A 19311-nucleotide genomic window follows, 5' to 3' on the forward strand; every position below is an offset into this window, starting at 1 on the left:
GAAATAAACTGCATGTTTCCCTGAGGGGTGCAACAGAGGAGTTTCCCTGGAGAGCGACCTGCATTTAGACCCCGAGTCACAACGAGTCCCGAGCATGCCAACGCCCTACGACGCCCCAAAATATTTCCAGTAGGAGATACGTGCTGCAACGATGCAAATAAAAAAACACAAACGTGCCAAAACAATCATGAATAAACTTCTTCATCAGCTTCACAACACATGCAGCATTTAGAGAACATTCAGCAACTTGAGGAGACATGCGCAGCGTTTACTAAAAGCTGCAGAAACCAAACGCTGCAAGAAGCTGAAAACACAGCGGAGACCAGGGGACACTAAAGAGTGACACACACAGCTGGGAGACCAGGGGACACTAAAAAGTGAAGCACACAGCTGGGAGACCAGGGGACACTAAAGAGTGACGCACACAGCGGGAGACCAGGGGATACTAAAGAGTGATGCACACAGCTGGGAGACCAGGGGACACTAAAAACTGACGCACACAGCTGGGAGACCAGGGTACACTAAAGAGTGACGCACACAGCTGGGAGACCAGGGGACACTAAAGAGTGATGCACACAGCTGGGAGATCAGGGGACACTAAAGAGTGATGCACACAGCTGGGAGACCAGGGTACACTAAAGAGTGACGCACACAGCGGAGACCAGGGGACACTTAAGAGTGATGCACACAGCTGGGAGACCAGGGGACACTAAAGATTGACGCACACAGCTGGGAGACCAGGGGACACTAAAGAGTGACGCACACAGCTGGGAGAACAGGGGACACTAAAGAGTGACGCACACAGCTGGGAGACCAGGGGACACTAACGAGTGACGCACACAGCTGGGAGACCAGGGGACACTAAAGAGTGACGCACACAGCTGGGAGACCAGGGGACACTAAAGAGTGGGACTAAAGAGTGGGAGCTGGGACGGAGCGCTTGCTGACGTTCAGGATTATAAAGCTGAACAACTGTCTCTGTTGTTGGAAACTTACCTTTCATTGTGTGCATCACTTTTTAGAGTCCCCTGGAAACAGTTCCCGTTGTATTTTAACTTCTAGCACTTTTTATTATTTTTATTTATACGGCACTTTAAGTAAACACTGCACATGTTTCCTCAAGATGGTGAAATGTCTCTTCATGTGTTTTTATATTTGCATCGTACTCCAAACGGAAATGTTTTAGGCCGTTGTAGCACGTTTGCACTTTTCAGCCACCGTACAAACTCATTTAAATTAAACAAGGACCATGTATTAAAATGCACTAATCTCAAAAAAGAGATGTCAGATTTTACCTAATTTCCATCTGCAGCCACGCACATAATCAACAAACCATGAAACATTACATATCTCTAGACGAACAATTATACGGATGGATCAAAGCATGCATCGACGTGGACCTACCATCACATTTAATCAGTTCAACTTATAATATAACACATGTTTGATCATATTTTACTGCAGTTAGTAGTAGAAAGGTAACGGTCCTCTGTGTTTTACTCCCCCCCACCCCCCCCGCCGTGCAGACAGAGGAAGAGCTGGAGTTGGTGAGTGAGGTGAAGACCCCTTTCAGAATTTTAAACCTCGTGGATGTGGAGTGATCTCACCGCGCATGAGCATGCACCTTCGTTAGGGTTGAAGAGAGTAGAAGAAGAACACCGTGAACCAATCAGCTGCTTGCACTGGTTCCTGCAGGATTCAGAGTTCAATACACACACCGAGCCTCTCACAGTACCAACGCAGAGACACACTCAAGGAGAGTCAAGATCAGGAGGGCTGGACACTTGAATCCAAAACAAATTAACTTTTAAGGAGTTTGAAGTTTGCCCGGTAAAATCCCAGAACGATGCCGGATAATAAAGAGAGGCAGAATTAGGAATACGTTATCCATCACAGGGGGGAGTTGGGTTTCATGAGAGTAAAATATCAATGAAATCAATTAAAAGTAAGAACAAAATATGATATTTGCATAAAATAGGAAGCTATTGAAGGTACATTGAGGGAACATTACGAGAACATTGCGGAAACATTGAGGGAACACAAATGGACATTGAGGGAACATTGCAAGATTATTGAAGGAACATTGAGGCAACATGTTCGAAAAACATTCAGGGAAAATTAAGAGAATATTTAGGGAAAACTGAGGGAACATTGAGAAACATATAAAGAACATTATGAAAATATTTAAGAAACATTGAGGGAAAATTCCGAGAATATTGAAGGAACATTGAAAGAATATGTAAGTAAAACAAAGGAACATTGAGGGAACATTAAGAAACATCTAGAGAACATTATGAGAATATTTAAGAAACATTGAGGGAAAATTCCGAGAATATTGAAGGAACATTGAAAGAATATGTAAGTAAAACAAAGGAACATTGAGGGAACATTAAGAAACATCTAGAGAACATTATGAGAATATTTAAGAAACATTTCGAAAACACTGAGGGAACATTGAGAGTACACAAAGGAACATCGAAGGAACATTGAGAGTACACAAAGGAACATCGAAGGGACATTGAGAGCACATTGAGGGAACATTGAGGGAACCGGAGCAACCAGCAGTTTGCTCAGCATGTGCATGTTTGGTTTATCTCAGTGCCGACGCTCAAAGGATCACAGTGAGAAAAAACATCACAACCTGGAACACACACACACACACACACACACACACACACACACACACACACACACACACACACACATTGGAGGTCGGCACACTGACCCCTTCACCCCCCCCAAAACACACACACACACGTTCATGCCGACATGTGTTCATGCGTATTTCTCCGCATAAATACACACCCAAAAAACAAACACTTTTCACTGTGTTTGAAATCCTCACATACCTTCTTTTCACACCATGGCACACACATACGTTTTCAACACACACACACACACACACACACACACACACACACACACACACACACACACACACACACACACACACACACACACAGATTTGTGGATGCATGCGTTCCTTTCGGCATAAAGCCTCTCATCACACCTTCCTCCGTGACGCTACATAACGCCATGCCAACGCCACCTCGAGATGCGAGACACTTGTCATCTTTGCACGCAGATGTTAAAGTGTCGATGAAAAAGTTAAACGCCTCGGGGAGGAATGGAGGTGCTTGTGTTTTCTCTCAGGGGTGCAAACAAATAAAAAAACATCATCCACTGCCCTGCACATTTAACACTGCTCTGGTGCATTTGCTTGAATACTATTTGTCTTTATTTAATCGGCCAATAAAACCCCAAACTGAGGGATACAAAAGTGAATTGGTGTTGCTGCGCTTAGCTTCGTGAAGCAAAGACTAATGCATGGGTTTTCCATTTGGACTAAAAGCAGAACAAGCTGTGATTCAAGTGAAACATTTCAGTAGTAATAGTGTAATTAAATAGTTCTCATTACAACAACGTCTCTGCAGCCGCTCTGCTGTACAGTGGGAAGCACATGCTAACCATTATCATTATTACTGTTGAAAATGGATGATGTCATGTTCTCCCACAATGGGCCCATAAAAGGGGGTAAAAAACGAGGTGAAACCCGACCAGGTTTTCTCACGACACTGGAGGCAAAGAGCCAAGAAAATAGAGTTTAGTTGTGAATGTTAGATGGAGGTCATAGCATCAGAGTATTTATTTATTCAATAACAATGTTTAATCTTGATATAGAGCAACATTCCTTAAAGGGGCCCTATTATGCAAATGTTCATGCTCATATTAGTGTGTAGTGTCTCTACTTTAAAGAGTTCTCTCCTGCTGATGTTCAGGTGTATATCAGTATGTGGTGTCTCTACTTTAAAGAGTTCTCTCCTGCTGATGTTCAGGTGTATATCAGTATGTAGTGTCTCTACTTTAAAGAGTCCTCTCCTGCTGATGTTCAGGTGTATATCAGTATGTAGTGTCTCTACTTTAAAGAGTCCTCTCCTGCTGATGTTCAGGTGTATATCAGTATGTAGTGTCTCTACTTTAAAGAGTCCTCTCCTGCTGATGTTCAGGTGTATATCAGTATTTAGTGTCTCTACTTTAAAGAGTCCTCTCCTGCTGATGTTAAGGTGTATATCAGTATCTAGTGTGTCTACTTTAAAGAGTCCTCTCCTGCTGATGTTCAGCTGTATATCAGTATGTAGTGTCTCTACTTTAAAGAGTTCTCTCCTGCTGATGTTAAGGTGTTTATCCATATGTAGTGTCTCTACTTTAAAGAGTCCTCTCCTGCTGATGTTCAGGTGTATATCAGTATGTAGTGTCTCTACTTTAAAGAGTCCTCTCCTGCTGATGTCCAGGTGTATATCAGTATGTAGTGTCTCTACTTTAAAGAGTCCTCTCCTGCTGATGTTCAGGTGTATATCAGTATGTAGTGCCTCTACTTTAAAGAGTCCTCTCCTGCTGATGTTCAGGTGTATATCAGTATGTAGTGTCTCTACTTTAAAGAGTCCTCTCCTGCTGATGTTCAGGTGTATATCAGTATGTAGTGCCTCTACTTTAAAGAGTCCTCTCCTGCTGATGTTCAGGTGTATATCAGTATGTAGTGTCTCTACTTTAAAGAGTCCTCTCCTGCTGATGTCCAGGTGCATATCAGTATGTAGTGTCTCTACTTTAAAGAGTCCTCTCCTGCTGATGTTCAGGTGTATATCAGTATGTAATGTCTCTACTTTAAAGAGTCCTCTCCTGCTGATGTTCAGGTGTATATCAGTATGTAGTGTCTCTACTTTAAAGAGTCCTCTCCTGCTGATGTTCAGGTGTATATCAGTATGTAGTGTCTCTACTTTAAAGAGTCCTCTCCTGCTGATGTTTAGGTGTATATCAGTATGTAGTGTCTCTACTTTAAAGAGTCCTCTCCTGCTGATGTTCAGGTGTATATCAGTATGTAGTGTCTCTACTTTAAAGAGTCCTCTCCTGCTGATGTTCAGGTGTATATCAGTATGTAGTGTCTCTACTTTAAAGAGTCCTCTCCTGCTGATGTTCAGGTGTATATCAGTATGTAGTGTCTCTACTTTAAAGAGTCCTCTCCTGCTGATGTTCAGGTGTATATCAGTATGTAGTGTCTCTACTTTAAAGAGTTCTCTCCTGCTGATGTTAAGGTGTATATCAGTATGTAGTGTGTCTACTTTAAAGAGTTCTCTCCTGCTGATGTTAAGGTGTATATCAGTATGTAGTGTGTCTACTTTAAAGAGTCCTCTCCTGCTGATGTTCAGGTGTATATCAGTATGTAGTGTCTCTACTGGGACATGTCTCCACGCTTAGAGATGTCCCCCCCCTTAGCTTATCACGTGCAATGTGTTGAAGCGCTAGCCAATAGAAGTGTGAGTGTTCCATAGTGATGTCACTATGTTCCCAAAGTCTCCATTTAGTTGGAGACCCCCTTGAAGCCACCTCCAAACGCTCCTAAAAGTCCCCAAATCCCACTTTCTGTTTCTCATTTTCCTCCCTCCATCTCTGTGTTTTCCCAGAATGCTCAGCGGCTAGGCGTCTCCCAGTCACTCACCACACCTGTGGTCTCCGTGGCAACACCCAGTCTCCTCGCACCTTTCTCCGGCATGCAGACAGCCTACAATACGGGTAAGACAGCGAACGCACCACGGACTAAATCTGTGTGTTTACGTCGGGACAGGAAACTCAACACCTAAATTTGTTTTTTAAATTAAGTTTGAGTCATTTAGGAGGGTTAGTTAGGGCCTGGTGTTTGGGGCTTTTTAGCCTGAAATGGTTCTGTAAGACACATGAACTCTCTCCGATCCTACATGTGTCAATAATATATATTGTAAATACTTGGGTTGGGAGGTGTTCCGTTAAAATAACTAGTTACCTCTGTATAAATGTAAATAATAAACAAAATAATTACATATCATTTTGCTTGGTATTTTGAAATAGATGCGTTTTCAATTTCAATCTAGTCTGATGAGCAAAAAATAAAAGTAACCTGATTACTCTCTTTTTGGATTTCCTTAATATTAAATTGCCGCTAAGTCACCTGCATTTACATATTCAGCTTATCTTATCTAATAACCCCTTAGTATGTCTTATGCTCGTTCCTTTACGAAACAGGACTCAGAGTCAAACACACAGTTACTTTGCGTGTCGTGAAATACCTCCAATAACTTGAAATCCTTTGCAGTGCGATGCCACAAACCACTATGAATATTCACTTTGTTCATTGTGGAACACTTGCACTTCAAAGGTCTCCATTAATATGGATTAGCTCTGATTAATATTGATGCTCCAGAAAAACTTGTGTGATGTAAAAACAATCCCCCCCTTCCTCCTCCTCCTCATCCTCCTCCTCCTCCTCAACCTCCTCCTCATCCTCTCTCTTTCTCCCTTTATCTCAGAGTACCAGCTGACGAGTGCAGATCTCACCGCGCTGCAGACGTTCACACCGTCTATGGCTGCCTGGCAACAGCAACCAGTGGTCTCCCAGCAACAGCAGCAGCAGCAGCAGCAGCAGCAGCATCAGCAGCAACAACAACAACAGCAACAGTCGAGTCAGATGAGCCTGGCGTCGCTCAGTAACTTGGTGTAAGTTGCTTTCTCTTTATTTAACTCAATCATTCTATGTTTTTCACTACCTTTTTTGACCTTTCCCTCTTTCAAATGCCACCACAAGACTTTTAAAAATATTAAAGTACTGAACTTAACTTTAAGGTATTTCCACTTTCCACTCCTTCTCCTTTATACGCTGGCCCAAAACATGTCTGATAGGAGAAGCTCGCTGCGCTTCTGAAAACGATGCAAATATAAAAACCCACTTAATGAAACATCTTCACCAACTTTGATGCATGAAGGAAGCGCTGCTAAGGCAAACATTATACAAATAAAAAAACGTTGCAAGAGACTCAAAACACAGCGGACACCAGGGGACCTACCTTTTCCTTTTGAAATGCCACCAGCAGACGTTTAAGAAGCTGTAACTTAGAGCGCTTTTTACTCTCCATTCATTTAGGATGACCTCAATACAGTTTCAAACGCAATGCAAATAAATACAAGAGAAAACTAATATTAATAATATGTTTATTACGGTAGTGTGTAAAACTACAGAACAATGTAACCTTAGAAAAGAAGAAATTATCAATATTATTAATTATTTCTTAGTCTGTTATGTCACAGTAATCTGATTAGTTGATTGATTGATTGATTGATTGATTGATTGATTGATTGATTGATTGATTGATTGATTGATTGATTGATACATTTAATTCAAACAAGTAAAATAAATAATTACAAAACAAAAAAATGTGCAGTGCATAGTCATGCAAGAGAAAACAAAACAAAGTGACCTTTACAACAACAACAACAACAACAACAACAACAACAGCATTAGCAACATAAACAGTCCCACATCTAGTGTTGGAAAAGGAGTGAGAAGAAATATAATTTATTTAATCCCACCCGTTGTCCCTAAATTATGTATTTATAATCGATAACTAATTATCATTATTATTATTAATTATTATTATTATTATCATTATTATTATTAATCTGATTTAGTTGTTGATTGACGTATATACATATACGCATATATATATATATACACATATACATACACACATACATATATATACACATGTACACATACATACACATAGATACCTACAGTCAACAGCCTCCAGTTATTTGTATTAAGTAAGTGTAAGTGTAAAGGAACACAGTTAGCTTTTTTCTGTATCCTGATTACATAATCCTGTTACATGTAATATATTATTCTCCAAAATCCAATAAATTGTTGCATATTGCTCTAAAAAATGGCCATTCTGCATAAAATATACTTTAATTAATTCAAAGATTCAAAGGTTTTAGTGTCGTAAGCTGCAGCGTAGAAATGGCAATGAACTCCTTCTGACCTGAGCTCCTCCCACAATGCAACATGGATAATACAATACAGGAATACAAAATAAACAGTAGTGCAAGAAGTCTATATACATGTAGATAGAAAATGGGATATGAAATTAAATAATGTAAATTAAGACAAAATGATAGTTCAAACACATTTTGATGCAATGGTTAAGTAATAAACACTGAACGCAGGACAGAGTGTTTCTCCACTGTGGTCACACTAAACTAAATGAATTCAAAGTGGCTCTCCCACCTCTGACTCAGACTCATGAAACATTTGAAGCCTCTCCCGTACGGAGCTGTGTTATCACCCCAGCTGTGTTTGATTCATCTTAGCGTTGACCTAGATACTCCATGCCTCTTCTCCCCACCTCCACTCCCATCCTCCCACTCACCCCCCCTCAGATCCCACTCCCACTGGGGTCCTTCTCTCATTTAGCTCCTGGTAGCTAGTCTGCTAGTCATGTTATCCGGCAACACACGACACAAACACAATTTAAAAACGTGTCTCTTATCAGATGTTCTGTTGTAAAGTTACTTCAGAGAATACTAAGTCAGGTGTTTATATTATTGTTTAGGCAAGGCAAGTCTTTTTAAATAGCAATTCAAAGTGCTTTACAAACATTAAAGACATTACGAAAATGGCCAAAAAAACGGTCATTAAAAAGCAAAGATAATCAAATCAACATAAAATAAAAATACATTAATAAAAGTAAGTCAAAGTCAACTTTATTGTCAGTCTTCCAGTCTACATAAAAGACAACAATCAATATATACAAACAGTGCAGTGTGAGATATGAATAGTTCAATTAAAAGCAGTGACAAAAAGAAAAGTCTTCATTCCATCACAGGAAGGGAAAGCAGCCATTTTAAACTTTTCATGACCATGTGTGTGTCGTAGCATTTTAGCCGCTAGCGCTAATTATTTTCTGTTAGCCGTCTGGCTGTGCTAGGCTAACCTGTGGATGGGGGAGCAGCTTGTAACTGCCTCTTGTTGTGTCCTCCCTCCCCCCTTTTTCTCCACAGCATGTGGGGTGCAGAGAAACAGAATGCAGAGATGGTTAACTGCATCTCCAATTTTGCTGCTAACCTGAGGTGAATGACATGATAGCATCTGGGGCTAAGCGGCTCTGCTATGCCTTTTTATCTGTAACGTTATATTCACAGGCTTTGGTTAGGAGCCGAATAACCCAAAGAAATCACCAAATCAATGCAAAACCTTCTGTCCTTTCCATCTGTGTGTTACATGTTAATGCTTTGCTGTCTGCACTTCATCGCTGCTTCAGTTTAAGACAGTTTACTCGTGTGGTTGTTAGCATCTGCGTGCACATAACTGAGATGTGAAGCTCTTTGGAAGTGTCACGAACAAAGAGGGAGACGCTGCAGTGTGTCGCTCGGAAAAGGCGTCTCCTGATGCTGCGTTCAGGACCAAACGGCGTCCCAGTGCTCAGCTGTACACCACACAGTGCATTAACATTTTACTCTGCAGCCATTTAGCTGTCACTGTCACCCGGCAGTGTTCATAGACTCCAATTCCTCAGACACAGCAGCACTACTAGAAAGAATAATTTAGACGTAGCTTCGCTGTCAAAGCCACTTATTTTGATGGATTACATTAAATCAAATGAAGGTTGGAATTAGATGGAGTTTGATAATCAGTTAATAGTCTGTAACACTCTTGGGTCTGCTGTGATTATGGACTTTTCAGTTTGCTACACACACTGAAATTAACATTCAACATTTCGTTCGACAACATTTGAAGGAGCTGCCGGAAATCGTCAAAAAATGCTGTAAAACTAAAGATGGCCGATTTCCTGTTGGGTTTACAGTCAAGCCACAATAGATTTTATTTGTCATCTCCACGTGCAGGAAAGGACTCTTTAAAGTAGAGACACTACATACTGATATAGACCTGAACATCAGCAGGAGAGGACTCTTTAAAGTAGAGACACTACATACTGATATACACCTGAACATCAGCAGGAGAGGACTCTTTAAAGTAGAGACACTACATACTGATATACACCTGAACATCAGCAGGAGAGGACTCTTTAAAGTAGAGACACTACATACTGATATACACCCGAACATCAGCAGGAGAGGACTCTTTAAAGTAGAGACACTACATACTGACATACACCTGAACATCAGCAGGAGAGGACTCTTTAAAGTAGAGACACTACATACTGATATACACCTGAACATCAGCAGGAGAGGACTCTTTAAAGTAGAGACACTACAGACTGATATACACCTAAACATCAGCAGGAGAGGACTCTTTAAAGTAGAGACACTACATACTGACATACACCTGAACATCAGCAGGAGAGGACTCTTTAAAGTAGAGACACTACATACTGATATACACCTGAACATCAGCAGGAGAGGACTCTTTAAAGTAGAGACACTACATACTGATATACACCTGAACATCAGCAGGAGAGGACTCTTTAAACTAGAGACACTACATACTGATATACACCTGAACATCAGCAGGAGAGGACTCTTTAAAGTAGAGACACTACATACTGATATACACCTGAACATCAGCAGGAGAGGACTCTTTAAAGTAGAGACACTACATACTGATATACACCTGAACATCAGCAGGAGAGTACTCTTTAAAGTAGAGACACTACATACTGATATACACCTGAACATCAGCAGGAGAGGACTCTTTAAAGTAGACACACTACATACTGATATACACCTGAACATCAGCAGGAGAGGACTCTTTAAAGTAGAGACACTACATACTGATACATACACCCACCACATTTCATACATGTAGGAACAATATAAAGACTGTGTTCTTGGTGCTCGAACCCTAATATGCGTGCATTTCACCGAAAATTGCATCTAAAAACATGTTTAGGCCCTCAAAACTGTGATTCTTTTTAGACATAATAATACAAAACCTGACGGTGTCGGTGCTCGGACCCTAGAAATATCTTTGCTTGAAGTAAATTTAAGAGACTGCAGCTGCTCACAGTCTCTATCACACACAACAAAATGAAGATAACAGAAGTGTGTTTAACAACTGACACTTGAAGTAATGCGATCTGTCAGCAGGGAGACTGTTGTGCGTTTCTCCGTCTGACAAGCTGAAAATTGTCCATGAAAATATGATAATAGGTTGTTTGTTATTGTATACAGCAGCTGTGGCTCCTGGGGGGTTTGTGTGTCTTTGAGAAAGCAGGATGTAGTCAGCAGAGCTCCTCTCATCACCCTGTTTTAACAAATGGACGTCCAGATTGCATGAAATTATTCGGCAGACAGATCTGGTAAAACACTCATGAAGAAGGAGCCAGCGCTTGTTCTCAAGGGAATTAGCTAAATCCAGATATAGCTTCTCGACTGAGGGAAATAAAAATAGTTCTTATATACCGTGAAGTGTTTCTAATCTTTACGATGAAAGGTTTGAGATTTTGGTCTGTTTTGCTTCCAGGACATGTCTTCTTTCGGATCAGTATAAACAAAATATACACTTAGAAGTTTATTTGACTATTGTTTTTTTTATTTGCGTTTTAAACACAACATTTCAACACTTGAGAAAAATATGAAACATAATTATCTTAAGTGAGTAATGACGTGGGGAAGTTTTAGAGGGGTATCTGTAAGTTACATTTTACAAGTTACACCTTAAAGATAGATCAACAGAGCCGGCCAGCTAACCAATCAGAGCACACTGGGCTCTGGTTTCAGACAGAGGGTGAATAGAGGTGCTGCAGCACAGGCAGTATGAGAACAATAAAGAGCTTTTTGAATATTCAAGCATGGAGACATGTAGAGACACTACATACTGATATACACCTGAACATCAGCAGGAGAGGACTCTTTAAAGTAGAGACACTACATACTGATATACATCTGAACATAAGCAGGAGAGGACTCTTTAAAGTAGAGACACTACATACTGATATACACCTGAACATCAGCAGGAGAGGACTCTTTAAAGTAGAGACACTACATACTGATATACACCTGAACATCAGCAGGAGAGGACTCTTTAAAGTAGAGACACTACATACTGATATACACCTGAACATCAGCAGGAGAGGACTCTTTAAAGTAGAGACACTACATACTGATATACACCTGAACATCAGCAGGAGAGGACTCTTTAAAGTAGAGACACTACATACTGATATACACCTGAACATCAGCAGGAGAGGACTCTTTAAAGTAGAGACACTAAATACTGATATACACCTGAACATCAACAGGAGAGGACTCTTTAAAGTAGAGACACTACATACTGATATACACCTGAACATCAGCAGGAGAGGACTCTTTAAAGTAGAGACACGACATACTGATATACACCTGAACATCAGCAGGAGAGGACTCTTTAAAGTAGAGACACTACATACTGATATACACCTGAACATCAGCAGGAGAGGACTCTTTAAAGTAGAGACACTACATACTGATATACACCTGAACATCAGCAGGAGAGGACTCTTTAAAGTAGAGACACTACATACTGATATACACCTGAACATCAGCAGGAGAGGACTCTTTAAAGAAGAGACACTACATACTGATATACACCTGAACATCAGCAGGAGAGGACTCTTTAAAGTAGAGACACTACATACTGATCTACACCTGAACATCAGCAGGAGAGGACTCTTTAAAGTAGAGACACTACATACTGATCTACACCTGAACATCAGCAGGAGAGGACTCTTTAAAGTAGAGACACTACATACTGATATACACCTGAACATCAGCAGGAGAGGACTCTTTAAAGAAGAGACACTACATACTGATATACACCTGAACATCAGCAGGAGAGGACTCTTTAAAGTAGAGACACTACATACTGATCTACACCTGAACATCAGCAGGAGAGGACTCTTTAAAGTAGAGACACTACATACTGATCTACACCTGAACATCAGCAGGAGAGGACTCTTTAAAGTACAGACACTACATACTGATATACACCTGAACATCAGCAGGAGAGGACTCTTTAAAGTAGAGACACTACATACTGATATACACCTGAACATCAGCAGGAGAGGACTCTTTAAAGTACAGACACTACATACTGATATACACCTGAACATCAGCAGGAGAGGACTCTTTAAAGTAGAGACACTACATACTGATATACACCTGAACATCAGCAGGAGATGACTCTTTAAAGTAGAGACACTACATACTGATATACACCTGAACATCAGCAGGAGAGGACTCTTTAAAGTACAGACACTACATACTGATATACACCTGAACATCAGCAGGAGAGGACTCTTTAAAGTAGAGACACTACATACTGATATACACCTGAACATCAGCAGGAGATGAGTCTTTAAAGTAGAGACACTACATACTGATATACACCTGAACATCAGCAGGAGAGGACTCTTTAAAGTACAGACACTACATACTGATATACACCTGAACATCAGCAGGAGAGGACTCTTTAAAGTAGAGACACTAAATACTGATATGAACCTGAAAAGGAGCATTAAGGGTATTAAGTGTTAAGTAATAAGTATCAAGTGACTACATTAAGTGTCTCTGTTGTGTTCTTTAAGACATTTGGATCACTAATCCTGACTTTACTGAACAAGCAGGGATTTATTGTGCGCTCCGGTTTGACAGCAGAATAAACACGGGGCAGGTTTATCCATCTGTGTGTGCCATCACAGTGTCTGTCACTGAAAACAAGCGAGCAGCGTTTTCCCAACTGTTCTCTCTGCACGACGGACGCTTCTGCAGCCCAGACTGCTTTCTGATTTCATCTCAAACAAAGCTTTGTCCAATCAAACAGCGAGCGACGGTTTGGCCGCCTTCGCTGTCGTTCACACTTAAACTCGGCACCACGAAATCATTTCTGTCAGCTCACCCTCTCCCATCCCCCCTTTATTTAATCATTCCTTACTTCCTGCTTATTTCCTGCTTTTTTTGTTCTCAGACTTTAATCTGGCGTACACCTGTTGACTCCCCTTCTCTCCCGTAATCTAAATGTTAATATATCATGGCTGCCACCCTGCAGAGCCTCTCTTATTCGGCCTGTTTCCTTGTCTGTATAGAATCGCTCTCCGGATGCCATTGGTTGTTTGTTTCCTCTCGGCGTCGATGTGTTATCTGCAGACTGGTAATTTTTAGCAGGGAAACAAACAGAACAACTTCTCGGGACATTGTGTGCTCTTGCATCACTGTTGTTTTTGTCCATTTGATCCATTCATGGCTACAAATCAATAACTGTGGAGTGGATGAAATGTCTTATTGGTGGCTGAAGATTCCCTGCTTCTCACTTTCTTCTCTTTTTTTCGCCCACAAAAACACATTTCCTCTCTCTCTCAGTCTGTGTCTCTTTCCCTCCTTCTCTCAGCTGTTGTTTGAGAATAAAAACACACTTGCTGACTTGCTTACAGGACACACTGTTTTTAATCAGCAGGGCACAATGCACACATGCTGTCAGAGGCCTTTCACCTTCCCAGAGGAATCTGTGTTTTCCCAGAGTACACATTAGACACCACAGAGTTAAAAAAAAAACAGCAGACGCTTCATTTCACACTCTGCTACCTGCTATAGTTTAATTTAAAACAAAAAACATATAGACTGTACGGTCATTGGATGCTTATGGTTATTGGTTCTACGCTTAAAAGCAGATTATTACACTTTGCATGCAGCTATTAAGAGCTGTGGATGAAAAGTGTCTGCTTATTAGAAGCAAATTGATTTGTGCTTCAGATTAGTACGGTGGCCCACAGGTGCCAACGCGGAACATTTCCCCTAAGAGACACTCGCTGCAGCTTCAGAAACGATGCTAATGTCAAAACACAAATGAGCCAAAACACTAACTTGACATCACATGCCCAGCGTTTACTAAAAGCGCTGTGTAAACAAAACGCTGCGAGAAGCTCAGAACACAACAGAACCAGGGGACATTAAAAAGTGACGCACACAGCTGGGAACCCAAACACTTCGAGGATTAAAAAGTTAGCCAACCGTCATTTTTAGTAAACGCTACGCATGTTTCGTCAAGTTAGTGGAGATCTCTGCATCGTGTTTTGTCTCATGGTGTTGGGCCGTATCAGCCAACACAGATCAGCCTGGCATGTCGGATGCAAAGAAATCACAATTGCATTTTCTGTAAGTTAAGTTGTTAGAAAACGAAAATCTGTCCAATAAGGGTTGCCATCTCCCTTCTACAAATAATTGCAAAACATGCATAAGTTCATCCCTCCAGCAAAACAGGAACAACTAGCTGTTGATAGAAAGAAATGTCTGTTTACTACATGTAGGAGCAAACTGATGTAGGCATCACATGAGCCCAACATACAACACATCTCTCAAAACAGGGAAACACAAAGGGCTGTCGTCTCCATTCTGCAAAACATATGCCTTATGTCATCCCTCAAGTTAAAATGAAACGATTGCATTTATAGCAGGCTCTTAAATAAAATACACTGTTGGAGAATTTAGGGAATATTCCTTTTAAAACTCCCGTTGGCTTGACCCCGATTTTGAGGGAAAAGCCGATGTTTTTAGGTGCATTGGAGCGGACTGTAAGAATGCATTGCGTGTGGAAGGAAATCCAATGTGTGCGTGAGCAGCAACACTTCCCGCTCTGCCTCTTAACAACATGTCTGAAGCAGCTGTTGAGCCTTTTTATCTTTCCTCTGTTACCACTGAGCGTGCCTGGCCTCCGTCCCGCTGCTTCCCTGCTGTCGGAGCTCTCGTTTTTTAAACTTGCTTGTCTCTTCTTTCCTCCCCCTCCTCTGCAGCTTGGCCTCTCAGTCCAACTTGCTCTTTGGCAGGGAGGACGGCCTCTGCTGGTACTGTACTCTCTACACACACTACAGACACACACACACACACACACACACACACACACACACACACACACACACACACACACACACACACACACACACAGCACGCTGCGCTCCCAAAATACCTGCTGCATGAGGAACTAGAGCACAGTTTTTAAAAAGAGTTTGCTACTGAAATAGAGACGTGTTGCCTGTCTAAAAAAAGATTAGAGAAGATTCATTTCTATGAGCTCAATCAGGCAGAAGCTACGCTACATTCGAGCATGAATTCATTGAGGAATTGGAATTATGTTAGGGCTGAAAGTGTCTCAGAATTAAGTAAATATGCTTTTTTATGATCCTGTTTTTAAAAGTAGTGTTTGTAAAGGTGAAATCAGGATTATACAACAGTATACCCATCATTATAAGTGCTTCAGAGCTTACAATAACATAAGCTCCATAAGTTAAATAAGGATAGAGGAGGTAGAAGCGGAATAGGGTTAGATCCAATATCTCGGCTCATAACACAATAAATTATCTAAAATGTCGACAATCTGCAGAGACAGGAAACTGCTTGTTAATGTATTTTTACCAGCATTCAATTGAAATAGCTATAATTGAGTGTTTTAAATCTGTAATTTCTCATCCATCATGAAACCCTGGCCTCTTTCAATTTAAAACCTCCCAGAATCAGGTTTATAGCCACTTAGTTTACAGATACAAGGAATTAGTTTTGGTGCATAAACACAGAGAAGGACTTTAACATTACAATATACACTAAACTAAAGACTTAGTTCAGTTCATGTTTGACAAAATGCAGTATATTAGATTTAAAAGAGGGAACGTTATATTGTGAATATTTGGTTAAAGCAGCTGCTTCCACAAACTGAGGAGCCCTAACCGTGTGTAAAGCCGATGGAGTGGCCCTTTAAATATGCAAAACTACAAGTAATTACAGCCTGAACTCTAGACAGCGCAGACTGTGATCTGTCAAATTCAGTGGCAAACCTTTAATTATGTACAACACATTGTTTTTTCGAAACGACTTCTTCAGTCTGAATTTCACTTAATCTGAGAGTGATTGTGCAGCTCCTCAGAGAAGCAGTGCATTCTGGGACACAGGGCTGTTTCTCCTCACACTGTCTGCTTCTGGCTGTGCTCGCTGTGTTGTTCGCACTCGGGGGGGTTTCCTCTCGCCTTCATCACTGTCACCGGAGCGCTGACTCTGCTGTTTTCTCGCCATCCGTCTACCTGTGTGTGTGTGTGTGTGTGTGTGTGTGTGTGTGTGTGTGTGTGTGTGTGTGTGTGTGTGTGTGTGTGTGTGTGTGTGTGTGTGTGTGTGTGTGTGTGTGTGTGTGTGTGTGTGTGTGTGTGTGTGTGTGTGTGTGTGTGTGTGTGTGTGTGTGTGTGTGTGTGTGTGTGTGTGTGTGTGTGTGTGTGTGTGTGTGTGTGTGTGTGTGTGTGTGTGTGTGTGTGTGTGTGTGTGTGTGTGTGTGTGTGTGTGTGTGTGTGTGTGTGTGTGTGTGTGTGTGTGTGTGTGTGTGTGTGTGTGTGTTCCTTCCAAAACAATGCACACATCCCAGTGTCATCCTGGGTATATGCGGCTAGAAATATCCTAAAATCACTGGTGGAAAGTACATTTACTCAAGTACTGTACTTAGGTACAATGTTGAGATACTTGTGTTTTACTTGAGTAATTCCATTCTATGCTACTGTGTACTTGTACTCCTCTACAGTTCAGAGGTACATGCTGTACTTCTCCTCCACTACATGTATTTAATCCCTTTAGTTACTTCTCAGATGTGGATGAATGATGTGAAATATAATCAAGTGTTAAATCAGACTTTAGTTCCACCTGGAGTAAATCCACCAGCTACCCTGCAGTATACAAAGTCATTCAAACTAGCTGCACCTTTACCAGCTTTGAGAACACTTTCATGATCAATCATTATCAAACATATCATATATATTATTCTGAAATGGACCAATCTGCACAATGACTACTTTTACTGTTTCTACTTTAACTATATTTTGATGAGAATACTTTTCTACTTTTACTTGAGGAACATTTTGAATGCAGGACTTTTACTGTAACAGAGTATTCCTACACTCTGGTACTTCTACTTTAACTCAAGTACAAGATCTGAGTACTTCTACTTTTACTCAAGTACAAGATCTGAGTACTTCTACTTTTACTCAAGTACAAGATCTGAGTACTTCTACTTTTACTCAAGTACAAGACCTGAGTACTTCTACTTTTACTCAAGTACAAGATCTGAGTACTTTTACTCAACCACAAGATCTGAGTACTTCTACTCTTACTCAAGTACAAGATCTGAGTACTTCTACTTTTACTCAAGTACAAGATCTGAGTACTTCTACTTTTACTCAAGTACAAGACCTGAGTACTTCTACTTTTACTCAACCACAAGATCTGAGTACTTCTACTTTTACTCAACCACAAGATCTGAGTATTTCTTCGATTACTCAAGTACTTTTACTCAAGTACCTCTTCTTCCATCTCTGTGTGTGTTGTCAGTGTGTGTGAGGATAGCAGGGAAGGGGCATTAGTATATGAGCCAGTAAGAGTGCATGAGTTTCAGTGTGTGTGTCAGAACTGGAGCAGGACACGGAGCACATTTTGAGTGCCGCAGATCGCCCGGAGGAGCGATATCTTAAATTCCCCCGTCAGTCTGCCAGTAATTGAGGGAATATTAGAGACACAGTGCTGCAGATGGCTCTTGATATGACATATTAGAACACACCCGAGGGGCGAAGCGCAGTAATTGGGAGCTTCAAATGCAGATCGACCGTGTCAAGCGAAGGGAGACGGAGAGTTGGGGAAAAGGAAAAATCCTGTCGACACCGTCGAAGGAGCGGTGCAGCGTCAACAGCTGGTGTCAGTCGGAGTGACAGACTCCACTCAGAGAGGGTGAGGGTGGGGGGGCTGATCAGAGAGAGAAGGTAGAAGCACAGACTCAGACGTTAGATTTGTGACATCTTAAACATCACAAACATCTTGAAGAACGTGCACAGAAATCATCTAGAGCGGCTTATTCAAAAGGGTTTTCTCCATCGTCCAAAAAACTCTAAAAGTGCCTTTGATACGTGCAGGAACACCGGTTACAAAGAGTTGATTACCGTTAGCAGACTGATCCAGTTGAACCCTAACCCTAAAACCAAGAGATGAGTTATAATTTACCACTTTCAGTTCCCTTGTCTTGAAGTCAATGTCATTTTTAATGCATTTTTTGTAAGATGCCTGAAATATGAAGTCTATGGTTAACACAAACTGCGATTTTCATGTTTTCATATAAAATATGGCCTACAATAATACTTCACCACTCTATTGGCAATCCCCTTCAAATCATACCGATAGTACTTCCTTTGATACCCTCTATGTGTAAGGAGGATGCTTTGTTGCTGCTTCGTTAGTGGGCTAGTGACAAATCGCATTACTACAAAGAAACAATACTAAGATTTCTTAGTAGCAAAACCCCACACATAGTCATCTGTTTCGAAAACTGACTACGAACGATCAGAAGCAGGTATCGTTCGACTGGAGAAGTTTGGATACCACTTGGTTCTGGGATATTTCGGTCAATACCTTTTTAAAGGTGTACATAAGTTCATACACCTTCAAAGTATAGATTGCCATCACCTAAACCTAATAGTAACAGGCTTTGAGGATTTGAAC

The 19311-nt window shown here is 41.0% G+C and overlaps 1 protein-coding gene across 17 annotated transcripts in view; it reads left to right on the forward strand.

Annotated features, from left to right (window-relative positions):
* Positions 1-19311, forward strand: part of mef2d (myocyte enhancer factor 2d) — a 148049-nt gene that overhangs the window by 122132 nt on the left and 6606 nt on the right. For 4 of the 17 annotated variants that reach the window (XM_079694835.1, XM_079694841.1, XM_079694826.1 and 1 more), the window contains 5 exons: positions 1527-1556; positions 5460-5568; positions 6339-6525; positions 8866-8934; positions 15588-15638. In XM_079694835.1, the coding sequence (XP_079550961.1) occupies positions 1527-1556; positions 5460-5568; positions 6339-6525; positions 8866-8934; positions 15588-15638 (446 nt within the window). The remainder of the gene's footprint in view (positions 1-1526; positions 1557-5459; positions 5569-6338; positions 6526-8865; positions 8935-15587; positions 15639-19311) is intronic. The other 13 variants (XM_079694836.1, XM_079694827.1, XM_079694828.1 and 10 more) reach the window with 7 other exon arrangements.

Source organism: Notothenia rossii (assembly GCF_949606895.1).
Source record: "Notothenia rossii genome assembly, chromosome: 7".
In the NCBI taxonomy this organism is placed as follows: domain Eukaryota; kingdom Metazoa; phylum Chordata; class Actinopteri; order Perciformes; family Nototheniidae; genus Notothenia; species Notothenia rossii.